This window comes from Bombina bombina, chromosome 4 (genome assembly GCF_027579735.1).
Source record: "Bombina bombina isolate aBomBom1 chromosome 4, aBomBom1.pri, whole genome shotgun sequence".
Taxonomy (NCBI): Eukaryota; Metazoa; Chordata; class Amphibia; order Anura; family Bombinatoridae; genus Bombina; species Bombina bombina.
In genome coordinates this window covers 724580575-724598372 of record NC_069502.1, presented here as the reverse complement: position 1 = coordinate 724598372, position 17798 = coordinate 724580575, and the positions used below count along the sequence as shown (strand labels likewise).

At 34.8% G+C, this 17798-nt stretch overlaps 1 protein-coding gene across 6 annotated transcripts in view; it reads left to right on the top strand.

Annotated features, from left to right (window-relative positions):
- QKI (QKI, KH domain containing RNA binding) overlaps nucleotides 1-17798 on the top strand; it is a 226529-nt gene that overhangs the window by 44889 nt on the left and 163842 nt on the right. For all 6 annotated transcript variants that reach the window (XR_008402061.1, XR_008402060.1, XM_053710925.1 and 3 more), the window contains exon 3: nucleotides 13631-13776. Coding sequence is in view for 4 of the 6 variants with exons in the window: in XM_053710925.1 (XP_053566900.1) it covers nucleotides 13631-13776 (146 nt within the window). In the remaining 2 variants the exon portion in view is untranslated. The remainder of the gene's footprint in view (nucleotides 1-13630; nucleotides 13777-17798) is intronic.

Below are 17798 nucleotides of genomic sequence, written 5' to 3'. Positions count from 1 at the left end.
AAAATATATCTGTTGGTGTGAATCTAAAGGATTCCCTTGGGACAAGGTTAAGATTCCTAGGATTCTATCCTTCCTTCAAGAAGGATTGGAAAAAGGATTATCTGCAAGTTCCCTGAAGGGACAGATTTCTGCCTTGTCGGTGTTACTTCACAAAAAGCTGGCAGCTGTGCCAGATGTTCAAGCCTTTGTTCAGGCTCTGGTTAGAATCAAGCCTGTTTACAAACCTTTGACTCCTCCTTGGAGTCTCAATTTAGTTCTTTCAGTTCTTCAGGGGGTTCCGTTTGAACCCTTACATTCCGTTGATATTAAGTTATTATCTTGGAAAGTTTTGTTTTTAGTTGCAATTTCTTCTGCTAGAAGAGTTTCAGAATTATCTGCTCTGCAGTGTTCTCCTCCTTATCTGGTGTTCCATGCAGATAAGGTGGTTTTACGTACTAAACCTGGTTTTCTTCCAAAAGTTGTTTCTAACAAAAACATTAACCAGGAGATTATCGTACCTTCTCTGTGTCCGAAACCAGTTTCAAAGAAGGAACGTTTGTTGCACAATTTGGATGTTGTTCGCGCTCTAAAATTCTATTTAGATGCTACAAAGGATTTTAGACAAACATCTTCCTTGTTTATTGTTTATTCAGGTAAAAGGAGAGGTCAAAAAGCAACTTCTACCTCTCTCTCTTTTTGGATTAAAAGCATCATCAGATTGGCTTACGAGACTGCCGGACGGCAGCCTCCCGAAAGAATCACAGCTCATTCCACTAAGGCTGTGGCTTCCACATGGGCCTTCAAGAACGAGGCTTCTGTTGATCAGATATGTAGGGCAGCGACTTGGTCTTCACTGCACACTTTTACCAAATTTTACAAGTTTGATACTTTTGCTTCTTCTGAGGCTATTTTTGGGAGAAAGGTTTTGCAAACCGTGGTGCCTTCCATTTAGGTGACCTGATTTGCTCCCTCCCTTCATCCGTGTCCTAAAGCTTTGGTATTGGTTCCCACAAGTAAGGATGACGCCGTGGACCGGACACACCTATGTTGGAGAAAACAGAATTTATGTTTACCTGATAAATTTCTTTCTCCAACGGTGTGTCCGGTCCACGGCCCGCCCTGGTTTTTTAATCAGGTCTGATAATTTTTTTTCTTTAACTACAGTCACCTCGGTACCATATGGTTTCTCCTATGCAAATATTCCTCCTTAACGTCGGTCGAATGACTGGGGTAGGCGGAGCCTAGGAGGGATCATGTGACCAGCTTTGCTGGGCTCTTTGCCATTTCCTGTTGGGGAAGAGAATATCCCACAAGTAAGGATGACGCCGTGGACCGGACACACCGTTGGAGAAAGAAATTTATCAGGTAAACATAAATTCTGTTTTTTAAATCTGAACCAGTGATTCACAACAGAGACCTGCTCCCCCCCCCCCTCATTCTCCCTCTCCCCTTCCTTTGCTGTGTTTCAGTTGTAGTATAATTATTATATAGTTTTTGTGTGTGTCTGTGACTGATCTTGACTGTGGATTTAGATGACTAGCGATGCACAAAGAGAAAACAGATGGACGCCGAAATATATCTTTGCATATCTATGGCATCAGCACAGCAAGTTGAGCGATCATAATGATGCTAATAAATTTGCTTTCATAGAGATCTCAACAAATGCTGAATATAAATTGGGCTTGTAAGAAAACACAAAATGGTTTTTAGTCGTTACCGAAAGTGCAATGATTTAAATTGCTCCACTGTCAAACGTTAAGGAATTAGAAACTCTGTCAGACATTACCAGGGTGGCAGTACTTATTAGATGTGCAGGAAACTGAAAAAGATACAGTGATCTGATCATTTTAGCCTGATGCTTGCATTAATTAGATGCTTATACAGGGGTACTATGACCCACCACTATTGGACTGATTGAATTGTGGCTTTGTGCATTAAATTTAATTTTGTAGATGAATAGCATTGTAATCACATTATCAAAAGTGATCATATTGCACACCACAATTAGATAGCAATGAAAAGCTGCGTTGTGCTGCTATGGCAATAGACGGCTTTCCCGGAAAATAGGACAGAGAATGTTTTAGATGTTTCTGTGCTGTTGCTTCTTAGTGCTGCAATCAAATTACCATAAGCTGACAAAGTGTTAAGATAAAAACACAATTTTCCTTCTTATGTTTGCTGTTTATATTTTCTGTTTTGTACATCTGTCTTTCCTTGGATTGCAGGGGCGAGGACTTGTGTGGTATTTTGTGTTCTAGGTCTGTGATTTTCTCTTTTGGTTTAGTAGCTTTGCAACTCTGAGACAGTTGGTGGTAATGATCATTTTAATGACTTCCAGTTAGTTTATTGTAATTGGGAGCTGCCACTGTTAAACCAATCACACGCTAATAAGGGTAAGGGAGTAAAATCCATCAACTATGTTTGCTTATTTTTTATTATAATGGAATACAGGCCTAGTTATATCATGGAGGTTAGAATTAAAGGGACATTCTACTCTGGATTTGTCTTTGCATAATTGTTTTGTAGATTATCCATTTGTATGGCCCATCTGGTAGTGTTTTTATAAAAATGTATAGTTTTGCTTATTTTTTTAAGCACATTGTGCTGATTTTCAGACTCCTAAACCAAGCCCCACAGTGTCAGATGTATACACATGTTTACAGACACCTGCAGGATCCTGTTTGTTATCTCTCTTTTCATATGCAGCGAAGGGGGTGGGGGTCTGTTCTTTTTGTTTACCCAGCCCCTTTCAGTGGGTGTCCTAGCCTAACCTCATCAACAGTGCTAAACTGGGACCTTCTAATTAAGTTTTTAAAAGGTTTTATACTGGATTTTTACATCAGTATCTGTGCATATTCTTCTTTATAGTAGTGTCTATTACATGCAGTTGTATGAAAATTGGTGTATACTGTCCCTTTTAAGCATTTTTAATACCATGTGTACAATTTTTGTTTCTGTGTTTGAGTGCATGCGATTTTGCTGTACTAGACTGCTTGTGGTTAGTAGAGCTTGTTTCCCCCCTGTTAGTTCTAACGTCCAATCTGCTATATTATCTCAAGCATAGAAGAAAGTTGTGTCTAGCCTGCAGACTTGCACACTTTTCTGAGGGGAACTGGTAACTTAAAATCTTTGTAAAAACAATGAATGTACATCCACAGGGGCTTAAAAGGACAGCAAACTCAAAATGTAATATTCCATGATTCAGATAAAGCTTGCTGATTCAAACAACAAGCATATCTAGGTAGCATCAGGAGCAGAAATGACCTGAGAGCTAGCTGGTGATTCATGGCTGTATGTATATTCTTATTGTCATTAGATCACATGATGTGTTTATACTTCCTTTTTAGTAAGGTTTTTGTTATGCAAGACACTTTTTTTATTTTTTACATATTTTGTAGAAGTTGCTCTTTAGTAGCATCGTCATGACGAGCAATCTGATTTCTGTAGTAGGAGCATGGTGTTGTGGTGAGAGGCACGTAGTTGTATATTCTCTGAGTACGCTCTTAGTAGTTTCTTAGCCCTGCAATCAAGTGGCTTGATGCCTCCAGTGACGGGTGCAGTCACAAGAGGAAAGCTTGTGACAGAGTCTTGTGATTACATTATCTATAAACTCTGTGTGAAGCTCAGCAGGCCACCGCTGGGAGCTACCTACCAAATGTGCTGGTTTTCAGGTCGTAGTCAGTTTGCTGTATCTTGATATCCATATGGTTCTCAACTTTTTTTTTTTTTTTTCCCCCATCCTTTTTTTACATTTGTGACTTTTTTTTTTTTTTTTTTTTTTTTTTTTTTTTAAACATAAACAATGACACACACTGAACAGTTCTAATTAACTAAACTGTGAAACCATCTAGATAAGCTGGTTGTATGTTTTGTCAGTGTGCTGCTAAATGAAAACCAGAGTACATCCCTTGAAATGTCTCCTTATCTAAATCATGAGTGCAGATGATCATAGAACTCAATAACCTGATGACTAATAAGGCTTTCAGTAACTTTGTTTCTTATAATTGAAACTGTGTATAGTTGCTATGTTTCTAGGTGCATGGAATCGATGAAATAAAGGAATCACCTCTTGCTTTATTGCGCAAAAAAAAGGATTGAAGCACTGTGCATGTTATACCTTGAGTGATCCAAACACTTGAGATCATGATGCCTTTAGAAATAATGAAATCTGATTGGCTGTATCACTTTCAGCTTTTTTTTTTTGGGGGGGGGGGGGACTAGTGGAGGGAATGAGTAGCGCTACCAGAGTCTTGATGAAAGCTGCAGAAATTTAAAATATCTATGAACTACACATTTCATTTGGAAACAAATGCTGATTAAAACCACGTTTCCTGGTAGATATGACTCTTGCATGTGTTTTGGGCCGTCAAGGGGCAAAATCACTGCTGCTAATGAGATTAGGGTGATCTAACATCTCATGTCATTGCAACTACTTTAAAGGGACATGAAACGCACCAAAAATCTTTCATTAATCAGCTGGAGCATGATTTTAAACAATTTTCAAATTTTGCTTCTGTCTAATTTGCTTTGTCTATTTGGTATGCATTTGTTGAAAAGTATACCTAGGTAGGTCCCGGAGCTGGGAGCTAGCTGCTGATTGGTGGCTTCAATTAGATATTTCTTATCATTGGCTCACCAATATGTTCAGCTAACTTCTAGTTAGTGCATTGCTGCTCATTCAAAAAAGGATACCAAAAGAATAAGGCAAAATTGATACTATAAGTAAATTGGAAAGTTGTTTAAAATTGTATGTTGTCATGAACCTAAACAATCTGGCCTTGAGTTCCAGATCATTGTTAACCATATAGAATTGGAAACCTACCTTTTCAGTGTTGTTATGTTTGGCTTTTGTTCAAGTTATTCTTGGCAAATAAAGTTTGCTTTGATTGCCAATGAAAACGCGTCACTGCATATGTTACATCTGCTGCCTTAATCACTTGCTGAGGGAATACCCCCCATTCCTATTATTCTTTAAATTGACATACAAACTATTTTGATACAATTATATTTAGCTGCTTTGAATCGCCTGAAATGTATTATATTTTCCCCCATCAAACTTAAAGGGACAGTCTACACCAGACTTGTTATTGTTTAAAAAGATAGATAACCCCTTTTTATTACCCATTCACCAATTTTGCATAACCAACATTGTTATATTAATATACTTTTTACCTCTGGTTACCTTGTATTGAGGTAAACGTCACCTCATTGAAAAAATTGCGTTCTGCTGTGGGCGGCCTAAGGCGCTCAGCGTGCCAAACACTAGACAATTATAGGAACTTTCAGCATGAAGTATTTTTTTATACTTTATAACGGAAAGTCCCCTTTTATTTGATGCACTGATAAATCCTAGCGTTTCAAAAACTCTAGGATTTACTGTCACTTTAACAATCTTCTCTTTTTTTTTTTTTTTTTTATTATTTGAAAACTGATGAACACCTGGTTGATTGTGTGATTAAAACAACCACACAGTTAACCATGACGGTCTGAGGTAATGTGACCTTGATAGAACAGTAATAAAGCAGTGAGGTTTTGTTAGTGGCTTTTTTTCAAGGTCATTTTATTTTCTTTGCCTAAACTGGCACAAGTATAGTACAAATAATATGGAATTTTAAAAGAGAGAGTGAATGATACATGCATTATATATTTTATTATGCCGACGATTTTCTGTATGGACTCTGCTGCTTATCTGTATTGTATCAAATAGGACATAAATCACCTGTAATTATAAGACTTTTCTGTAGTTTTGCGATATATCAACCAATCAAATGTGAAAACTCTGCAAATACATTAACACCGTGGTTGCTGAAATATGTTGTTTGTTTTTGTTTTTTTTTCCATTTTCCACCGCATTCCAAATTTGCAGGAATAAATTCAGATTTGTTAATGTACTTCACAAGGTCTGTCATTTTAGTTCATATTCATGTTATGATGGACAATGTAGTTCTTGTGTGCATACAATTCCCATCATGATGTGGTATCGATAGCAGCTCCAGCCTAGAGTAGATTTAAAGGGGCAGTAAACGCCTTGTAATTACAATACATTTGTGTTGTGTTGCTATAGAATAACATTTCAGCCAAACCAAAGTAACCTTTTTACCACAATTATTTTTCAATATCCAAACTCCACACACCATTTGCCTTATTTGTAGGAGCCAATGTGGTTCTTTAGTCTGCAGACAAGGCTAGGCACTGTAAATAATTAATAATACAACTAATAATAATAAATGCATTGATTTGCAGTTACTATCAGTTAAAGCCAATTAGAAACAGATATTTAGCAGGGTTATCCTTGAGAAGTCAGTGTATTACATGTCATGTGAGGATTTAAAAAAAAAAGAACCTTAATTTTTTTTATTTTTGTTTTTTATAGCTAAATTGACATGAAAAGGGAGCAAAATAAATAATAAAAGTTCATTGGAAAGATGTTATATTATTCATAACTAAACATTTTAATATAAATATCTCTAGGGAAGTAAAGTCAAAATGTTAAACTTTTATGATTCAGATAGAGCATGTAATATTAAACAACTATCCAATTTATTTAATTCTAATAGCTGATTTGCTTTGCTCTTGGTAAGATTTTCATGTTCCTTTAGGTAAAGCATATCTAAATTGATATTGAAACTAGTAAGAGTTGCTTACCAACTTGGGAATGTATTTTTCATTAGTTGAAAAGGACAACTCCCAAATTTCCTTTGGTTAGCAGTGATGGCCCATGTTCTGTCGAACTCCAATCTGACGTCACATCCGGTATTTCCATGCATCTGATTGATCTGTATCCTGTGAGTGACAGGATTCACAACCAATCAGATAGGTAATTACAGGGCCTATATTCACTATCTATTTTGCCTCTGCCTGGGGGGTTCAAGGGGGACAAAGCCCCCCTTGTAAACCTCATTCCCCAAAGGGTCTTCGGTGGCCCCCCAGACAGAGGCAAAACAGATATTAAAATAAGTCACCGGAAGTGACGTCAGATTGGAGTTTTTGACAATTGGAGTTCTCGACAGAACACCCACAAACATAACATTAACACATTTTTTTAAATGCCCTGTTTTAGATGCAATGGAAAAAATACTATTCCCACAACTGTAATTTAAAGAGCTATCATGGCTAATTTGACATGGCATTTAAAAGTTCAAAAAAATACTGTTTATTCTCAGAACAAATATCTCTTGAAGTGCCTCTCCATGGAGTAAATTAGGGCAGTGCAACATTTATTAAGTTGCACTGAATTGCGGAAATGGCCAGAAGACACTGTGTATTACTATTGAATTCAAGGGACAGTCTAGTATAAATTAAACTTTCATTATTCAGATAGGACTTTTAATTTTAATCAACTTTGCATTTTACTTTTATCATCAAATTTGCTTTTTTCTCTTGGTATTCTTAGTTTAAACTAAACATACGTAGGCTCATATGCTAATTTCTAAGCCTTTGAGGGCTGCCTCTTATCACATGCTTTTTAAATCTCTTTTCAACACAAAGAGACAGAAAGTACATGTGGGCCATATAGATAACACTGTTCAGGCACAGGGAGTTATTTAAGATCTAGCACAACACAATGCTAAATTTAAGACAATAGATAATAAACAGCCACAGTCATGTGATCAGGGGGCTGGAAGAAGGTTCCTAGATACAAGGTAATCACAGAGGTAAAAAGTATATTAATATAACTGTGTTGGTTATGCAAAACCGAGGAATGGGTAATAAAGGGATTATCTGTCTTTTAAAACAATAACAAATCTATGGTAGACTGTCCCTTTAAGTATAGGAAAATTAGCTTTTTGTTTTGTCAGATGTGTAGGTTTATTAAGCTCATCTGTGGAAAAATAAATTTGATTCCAATGGAATTCATTTTTGCTTTTTAATGTCTAGAACAATTTACAAAAACAAAATAATTGAGAGTTTAAAGGGACAGTATACACTCATTTTCATATAACTGCATGTAATAGACACTACTATAAAGAATAAGATGCACAGATACTGATATAAAAATCAACTATTTTAAAATATGAAATAGCCTCTGTACTGTGTTTTTTTTTTTTTTTTAAATGCAGCCTTTAAAAAAAACATTAAAAAAAAAAAAAAAAAGCCTTTAAGGAGACTATATACACAAATTTTCAACTGCATGTAATAGGCACTATTATAAAGATGAATGTTCACAGATACTGATATAAAAATTGAGTATAAAAACTTTTAAAAACTTAACAGTGCTAAACTTGGAGCTTCAAATTAAGATACAACACATTTATGCAAAGTAAAATCTAGTGTACAATGTCCCTTTAATGTGTAATCTGCATTCAGGACACACACACACACCAATAGCAAGGGATGTATTGCAAAGCATAACCTTGTCATTGTTGTGTTATTTTAGTATTTAATGTCCCTTTTCACCTAAGTTGCAACTAATCAGACTGACCATTTTATCAGTAATAGAGATTAATGTACAGAACTAGGATGCTGACACTCATTTTGTTAATATACAGTGATACGAGGCCTTGCTAGCTATTTTATATTACGACAAAGCAATGGAGCTATTTGTTATATTAGTTGAGCAGGTAAAATGGTTAAAGGGACAGTTTACTCAAAAGAATTATCCCGATTAATTTGTTCCCAATGATCCACTTTACCTGCTGGAGTGTATTAAATTGTTTATAAGTAGCTCCTTTACCCTTATATTGGCATTTGAAATAGTTGATTTAGCAAGTGGTATCCCCACCTATTCTGAAAGTTTGTGGCCGCAGGTCCTAGCTATAGATAAGCTTTGTAAACACAGCCAGCAGAAGAAATTACACACCCAGTGGAGTATAGAAGAGATAAGGTAATACAATGATGATTTTCCATTGTATATAACCATGTTGGTTATGCAAAACTGGGGAAAGGGTAATCTATCTTTTTAAACAACAAATTCTGGTGTTGACTGTCCCTTTAAGGCAATACTTTATTATTTTTTTTAATTGTGTCTAATGTCTCTTATGGAAACTAAACTCATTTTTTAATTGGGAATACCTTAATTAAATGTTTAATTATGCATCTAAATTATAGTGTTCATTAATTTTTGTTTTTTTTAATTTTATTTGCCTGCAATTTACCTTTTTAAATAGTGCTTTTCACCTGCCCCAGAGGAACTGTAGGCATGGACTACACACTGAGGTTATCCTGAGGTTGTCTGTGTATAGTGGATTGATGCAGTGAATTTCACTTTTCACCTTAGAACACTAATTTTTGTCTGCTAACAACGGGCTTTTCAGAGAAGGGTGGATTCTTGGACTGCTTGGAAATCCAATATATTTTTTTTGTGTGCATAATAGATGGTTTTAGGGTTTACTGTCCCTTTTAAATGTTTCCTTTTAATGCTTTTTTTTTTATATCCCAAAGCTAAGGCTGGATTGATACAGTCAATCAAAGCCTATATTACTCAAGCTATTAGCTTCAATGCAATGCATGTTCTTTATGCAGCTACAAAGACTGCTGAGCAGGAAATATATTTAAATAATTTGGCAATATGACCATGGTCCTGAATTTAAAAATAAATTAATTAATTGTGCACTTTGCATTAAATAAACATCACATATGCTTCATATTCCCTGTTATAAGTATGTACAGCATTTCAGCACACTTGCAGGAGTGTATCATTAAACGCTTTATTAAATAATCATAATTACATCATATAAACACTTGCAATCTAAAGGTATTCAGTTCTATATCCGTGCATGCATTTTCTCTTGCTGGGAGTTTATCATAGGATAATTATGTCTCAGTTATGAGAGGAAAAATGTTAGGAAATAACCTGTATAACTTGTGATTTTGCTCTGCTGTTGCACTCTATTGCTGTCTATGTTGAAGCAAACGTTCTTAAACAGCAGCACTGGAATTGATAAAGAAGTAAATATATTAAATCTATGCTGTTCTGATTGTTATTCTTGTAGCTTAGTAGCACTTGTACACAGGCTTATAGATGAATTGCAGACTTTACAACATATACAAGTACTGCTGGAAGAAGCAAGGGCTGTAACCAATGCGGAACTACTTTATAATCTGTTTCCAATAACTAACGTACTTCTTCTAACGTTATGCAATGCACAGCCCTGTATCCAACCCTGACCAGCAATTTACTCCTCCTCCTCCTTTTTTTGTAATAAAAATATAATACGCAACAGATTATTGTATAGCACATCTGCTCATTTTTCCACAGAAAACCACTGTTATCAGTGTTTCCACCAGAGCAGGAATTCTGGGTAATGCATTGCAAATGAGCTTGACAATATACATACAACAATATACTATTTAGCGGTAGCTGCTGCCTTAAAGGGACAGTCACAGTTTACTTAAATGTTCTCCCCTTTAATTTGTTCCCAATGATCCACTCTACCAGCTGGAGTTTATTAAATTGTTTAAAAGCATTTACATTAGCCTTATATTGGTGTTTGAATTGGTTTATTTAGCCTATGGTATCACCACCCATCCTGAAAGTTTTTGGCCTTGAGGCCAAGCTGTGTTAACACAGCCAGCAGAAGAAATTACACATCCAGTGGGTTATAGAAGAGATAAAGTAATAAAATGTTAATCTTCCATTGTTCTCTCCAAGTATTGGTGATTGGTTTATGAACAGATATAAGATAAAGAAGCAGGTATATGTACACAATGTGATAAAGTAATGAGATCTGATTACACATACAAGCTCAACCCATTTTATTAGGTTGTGGCTTCAAAACACAAAATCAGCTAATTCATATACACAAAAAAGCCTTAAGAAAGCAAATCTCATACATTTTATACTCTGCAACTGGTAAAAAAAGTAATTGAAAACACATTAAGGGAAAAACTATTTTATAGTATACTATACTGTCCCTTTAAGTGACTAGTTACAAAACCTTTCTGAAACAGGGTTAAAATAAAATCTGGTTTTCTTCTGTGAGCACTATTTATAAAAGTACTTAGGATGATTAAACTGTCACGCTAGTGATTAATGGACAGTGCTTTTGCTGATTTGTCAGCTCTCTCAATTTCAGAATTCAATCATTTTCTTTTGTGTGGAGAGCCTGCAGGCCTGAGGAACTCGTACCACCCAACCGCAGCTGCAAGGCTTTCATCAGCCCCTCCACTTCATGACCTGAACCAAATCACTGCGGGCCACTCGCTCCCTTCAATTGACATTTTTAAGCTCACTTGACATTATTGACGTACTAATGTTTCATACAGTTAGTCAAAGAAGGAATAGCTTCAAATGTGTATGTGTGGTTGTGCAAGCATTTCATGGATGCTTAGTAATCTTGATTATTTTTTAATTTGATGGCTTTGTTTTATATGCATTCCTCCCCTAATGGACTTCAAAAATGTAAACGTTTGGGATTTTGATAGAGCTAAAACCATATATTGAAATGTATTTTATTGGAGGCACACAGAGGTAGGCTTAGGAGCATCATGTGATTTTTAAAATTGCTTTATCTGAAAGATGAATGTTTAAGTTAGACTTTTAATGTCTCTAATTTTGAATGAAAGATTAAGTGAAAGGGTTTAAATTCATAATAAATAAATTTCCAATTTACATTTCTTTTTTTCAAGTAGTCTACAGTCTACTTGAAAATGTTTATTGTTTAAAAAGATTTGATAATTCCTTTTATTTCCCATTCTCCAGTTGTATTTACAGTATATTATCTATCTATCATACTTTTTACCTCTGTGATTAAAGGGACACTGAAACCAAATTTGTTCTTTCAGGATTCAGATAGAGCATGACATTTTAAGCAACTTTGTAATTTACTTCTATTATCAATTTTTTCTTGGTTCTCTTGCTATCTTTATTTTAAAAGCAGGAATTTAAATCTTAGCAGCCAGCCCATTTTAGGCTCAGCACCATGGATAGTGCTTGCTTATTGGAGGCTTACATTATTTACCCACCAATAAGCAAGCATAACATAGGTACTCAACCAAAAATGGGCCAGCTCCTATGCATCACATTCCTGCTTTTTAAATAAAGATAGCAAGAGTATGAAGAAAAAATGATAATAGGAATACATTCGAAAGTTGCTTAAAAAATACATGCTCTATCTGAATCATGAAATAAAAAATTGGGTTTAGTGTCCCTTTAACTTGTATCTAAGCCTCTGCAGACTGCCTAGTTATGTCAGTGTGTTTTTACAAAATTGCATTTTAGCCAGTCAGTGCTGGTGCATGCATAACTCCACAGGAGTGAGCACAGTATTATTTATTTGGCACACATGAATTAGCAATGCCTGGCTGGGAAAAGCTAATGAAATGGACTGAGATAAAGGTGGCCTGCAAGGGAATAGTTAACAGGCAGAGAGTTAGAGGTTATAAAGTATATTAATATAACAATGTTGGTTGTGCAAAGCTGGGGAATGGGTAATAAAGGTGTTATCTAACGTTTTAAACAATAAAAAAAAAATAAAGTAGACTGTCCCTTTAATCATCTTGTGCTACTGTAATGTATCTAAATTTAGCCTATGTAGGCTAAATGTAACCTTATGGCCACAGGAAGTGCATTAAAGTGAAAACTGTGACATTAGCAAGTGTGTACAAAAAACATAATCCAGACTAATCCCTTTCATTGCTATGGATTTGGTTATCATTTTTAAAATCAACTCGCTGATTATGTAAAAAACAAACTACCCTTTAAAAAAGAAACCCAAGCTAGTACCATGGGAGAGAGAGAGATTTCTATAATGTTTGGAGCAGCATTTTTTCCTCTAGTCTAACATTTCTGTTATGTTTGTGCTCTTTTTAAAAATGTCTGCACATTTTGCTACATTTCTTACTTTTGCAGTTTTATTAGAAATTTTTAAACATTGTATTTGTTTTTTTCACTTTTTTTTTTTTTAAATTTATTTAAATACTTGTTAATCAATCATTCAATTTTGTGTGTGGTATAAACTATACAGAGTTGTCATGAATTGCAACATTTAAAGAAACCTTTTTAGCTTGTACTCAAAACTGTTTTGCTTCATGAGTATTATTTAGTTTAAATGATTTTACTACTTTTATACATATATTGTTCACCATTAAAAATATTGGCTACCAGTCAAGCTTGCAACAACATTACTGTTCAGATAGTCACTTCTCTCTAGGAGCCAAAGGGGTTAAAGGGATGTGAAACTTATTGTTTTTCTTCTTCTTTCATGATCCAGACACAGCATTACATTTGAAACAACTTTCTTTTATTTGATATGTTTCGCTCAATTGGTATCCTTTTGTTGAAAAGCATCACTAGGTAGGCTCAGGAGCTGCTGGTTGGTGGCTGCACATATATCCCTCATGTTATCTCACCCATGGGCAGTGTGTTTTTTTTCTTCAACAAAGGATAGCAAGAGAATGGAGCTAATGTGATAAGAGAAGTAAAATGAAAAGTTATTTAAAATCGTATGATCTGTATCATGAAAGAGAAACAAATTTGGGTTTCATGTCCCTTTTTATAGAATTAAGGGAAAGTGTAAGGTAGGCTTATGCATTTCCTAGCATTCATTTTTTGACTTTTAAGTAGTCTACCCCCATTTTTGAACTATGGACTCATAAAACCTTCCACTGTGCATCACAAGGACTGTGTCATATGGCACAATCATATGTTTAATTGTGTAAAGGGTACATTCTTGGATCTTTTAACTTATTTTGCATTTCTTATCCCTGACAGAAATTAGCAGAGTACGAAAAGATATGTACAACGACACGTTAAATGGCGCCAACAATGAAAGGAGGAGTGCAGAGTTACCCGACGGTATTGGACCTATTGTACAATTACAAGAGAAACTTTATGTGCCTGTAAAAGAATACCCAGATGTAAGTATATGTCACATGTTTAGTCCTATTGAAATTTAAAGTTGTCCTAAAAAAAAATGTGCTACCAGTGTCCAGGTCAGTTATAAGTGGAGGCATTTGCTCTCACCTATTTCACAAAGGGACACTCGAGTCAAAATTAAACCTTCATGATTCAGATTCAGCATGCAATTTTAAACCACTTTTTTAATTTACTTCCATTAACTAAATCTGCACAATCTTTTTATATTTACACTTTTTGAGTCACCAGCTCCTACTGAGCATGTGCAAGAATTCACAAAATATACGTATATGCATTTGTGATTGGCTGATGGCTGTCACATGATACAGGAGGAGTGGAAACAGACATAACTTTGAGATGTGTCAGAAAAATCTTCTCATTTGAGGTTCAGACTATGTGCTATTGCATTGTCTTTTTATCATGCATCTGTTGAGTATGCAAATCTAGTGTATTTTCTGTTCCTTTAATCAAAAACAACTATCATTTAATTATTAATAATAAAAATAATCTTTCAGTTGCTTCAGAAAGGGTTGTTTCAGGTAAGAAGTCCTTAAAAGAGCAGAATATTTAAAGGGACACTGAACCCAATTTTTTTCTTTCGTGATTCAGATAGAGATAGATACTTCTATTATCAAATGTGTTGTATACTCTTGGCTAGTCCCCAGTAGTGCACAGCTGCTCCTATGCCTACCTAGGTAAGCTTTTCAACATACTGTAGTATACTAAGAGAATGAAGCAAAATTAGAGAAGTAAATTGGAAAGTTGTTTCAAAAGTGTATGCTGTGTCCGAATCATGAAAGTACAGTTTAAAGGGACACTGAACCCAATTTTTTTCTTTTGTGACTCAGAGCATGACATTTTAAGCAACTTTCTAATTTACTCCTATTATCAAATTGTCTTCATTCTCTTGGTATCTTTATTTGAAATGCAAGTTTAGATGCCGGCCCATTTTTGGTGAACAACCTGGGTTGTTCTTGCTGATTGGTGGATAAATTCATCCACCAATAAAAAAAAGTGCTGTCCAGAGTTCTGAACTAATAAAAAAAGCATAGATGCCTTCTTTTTCAAATAAAGATAGCAAGAGAACAAAGAAAAAATGTTAATAGGAGTAAATTAGAAAGTTGCTTAAAATTGCATGCTCTATCTGAGTCACAAAAGAAAAAAATAGGGTTCCGTGTCCCTTTAAACTGTACTTTCATGATTCGGACACAGCATACACTTTTGAAACAACTTTCCAATTTACTTCTCTAATGTTGCTTCATTCTCTATTGTATACTACAATATGTTGAAAAGCTTACCTATGTAGGCATAGGAGCAGCTGTGCACTACTGGGGACTAGCCAAGAGTATACAACACATTTGATAATAGAAGTAAATTGGAAAGTGGTTTAAAATTGCTATAACTGAATCATGAATTTTTTGGGAGATTTTATGTCCTTTTTTAAGACTGTTCTGCTTTTATGTTTACCACTTTGAAGATGTGGCCATATTAAATCAATAGACACAGCTTTAGTTGTGGGACATTTCATACTTATACAATTCATTCTTGTTAGGTGAGAGGAGCAATTTATCTTATTGGTGATCAGGACCAAGTCTCCTATAGACTGACTTAAAAATAACACTTGTACTTGCACCTTGTTCATAAATTGGTCAATAGGTAATTATTGTCAGATTATTCTGTTACACGTTGTCATTCTATTAATTATCTCTTTTACAGTTTGTCTGTTTTAATTGTGACCATTAAATACAGTATAATTGCATAATCAACAAATCCATGATGAAAAGACAATGAATGCAAAAGCACTTAGAAGAAAAAACAATCTACTGTGAGTTTGAAATTCAAGCACATTTCAAAGTTGGTTTAATTTCCCTTCCCCTGCATCATTTGACGGTCATCAGCCAATCACAAAATATACATACTGTGAAATCTTGCACGTGCTCAGTAGGAGTTTATGCCTCAGACGTGTACATATAAAAACAAATTGTGCAAATTTGAATAATGATATTGAATTGGAAAATTCTTTAAAATTGTGTGCTCTATCTGAATTCTGAAAGTTTAATTTTGACTTTAGTGTTCCTTTAAAGGGACATAAAACGCTTAAGATTCGTGTTTTTTCATTATGGGTAGAAGAAAAAATATAATTAAACACTGATAACTGTGATTTGTTTTTTATTGAGAGTATTTGAAGTGCACACTGCAGACACCACAACTTTAGGCTAATGAGGGAGATATGTAGTAGGTTTAATCATTGGTGATATGTTGAGGTACTACTATACAGTATACATTTAGCTAACAAAAAAATGACAGCAGCAAGACGCGTCTGCTCCAGTAACATGTCCAGGTTGGCTGCTCCAAATAAGGCAAGCATTTTGGTAAGTTTGGCCATTTAAAAAACAATTGCAGCAAACAAGGTGTTAATGGATTTAGAAGATGTTCACACTAAGCTAGTATATTAATTTACTGCAGTACTACTCCTGTCTTTGAAATTACAAGATGTTTTGTGTCCCTTTAATTACAGATAAGTTTTAACTTGGCAAGAAAATAAATCAGAGCTGCCTTCAGTGCATTTAAGGATTTGTAAGCCAAGTTTCTTATCAGCAGCTGTTACCATACCTAATAGGAATGGTAGAGATAGGTGACACAGGACTGTAATCTGTAAACCTTCCAGACAAAGGTTACAGACTGTTCTTGACAGTGACAAATATTATTCCAGGAGAGGCAGCAAAACTGCATCCTTGCGATAATGTGTCCATTTAAAAAGAAAGTCACTGAAAATAGATTTTGGATTGGATTTTCCAAGCATGAAATAAGTTTCTGTTGTGCTCTTCCATTTTTAGAATGTAATGTAATATTGCAGCACATGAAACTTAGCATTTTGTGCATATGTCCCTTTAGGGAAATAGGTATACATTTTTATGTGGATGAAATTTAAAAAAAAAAAAAAAATCAAGCAATGATAACAATATTTGGAATGTTTACTGCTCACATCCCAGTAAACACTGATAGTTAAAAAAAAAAATAATAAAAAAAATAATAAAAATACAAAAAACTACGGAACCAACTATGAAAAATATGCAGTTATCAATGTTTTATATTGAATACCACAGTTCTTTTTAGTACAGCTGCAAACCTCCACTCAGTTCCTCCACCAGCCCCCAGACAGTGTGGCTCCCTGCTAATCACAACATTGATACTTTTTTTTTTATCTACAATGGTGTGAAGGAAAGGATAACAGAAAGGTTGATGATATTGGGCAGAACATGCTCATGGAGATAAGGATAAATCTGCTGCCGCTAATTTATTTTGAGAAGCTCAGTGTATATCTGTTTCAATATAATTTCCACTCTGTGTGTTTTATACTGGCGTGTTGTCTTGTTTCAGTAGAGGAAATGATTGCACTTTAAACAGGCATGGGAACTCATTCTATCTTGTATATTGTAATGTACTGTAGTTAAAGGGACACTAAACCCTAACATTTTCTTTCATTATTCAGATAGAGAATACAAATTTAAAAAAAGATTACAATTTACTTCTATTATTTATTTTGCTTCATTTTTTAAGATATTCTTAGTTGAAGAAAAAGCAATGCACATGGGTGATCCAATCGCACAAGGTTTCTATGTGCAGGAACCAATCAGCAGCTACTGAGCCTATCTAGATATGCTTTTCAGCAAAGAATATCAATAAAATAAAACAAATTAGATAATAGAAGTAAACTAGAAGGTTGTTTAAATTTGCATGCTCTTTCTAAATCATGAAAGAAAAAATGTGGGTTTCATGTCCCTTTAAGCATATTTTTACTTTAAAAAAAAATGTTAAAAGCTGATTTAAAGGTTGAATAAAACTTGCAACATATTCATGTTATTGAACAGCATACTGCCTTATTAATGTTATAAGGGCAAAGAGGGAAATCTCATATATATATATATATATAGACATTAATATGGAGTTGGCCCTCCCTTTGTGGCTGTAACATCCACAACTCTTCTTGGAAGGCTCTACACAAGATTTTAGTGTATCTGTG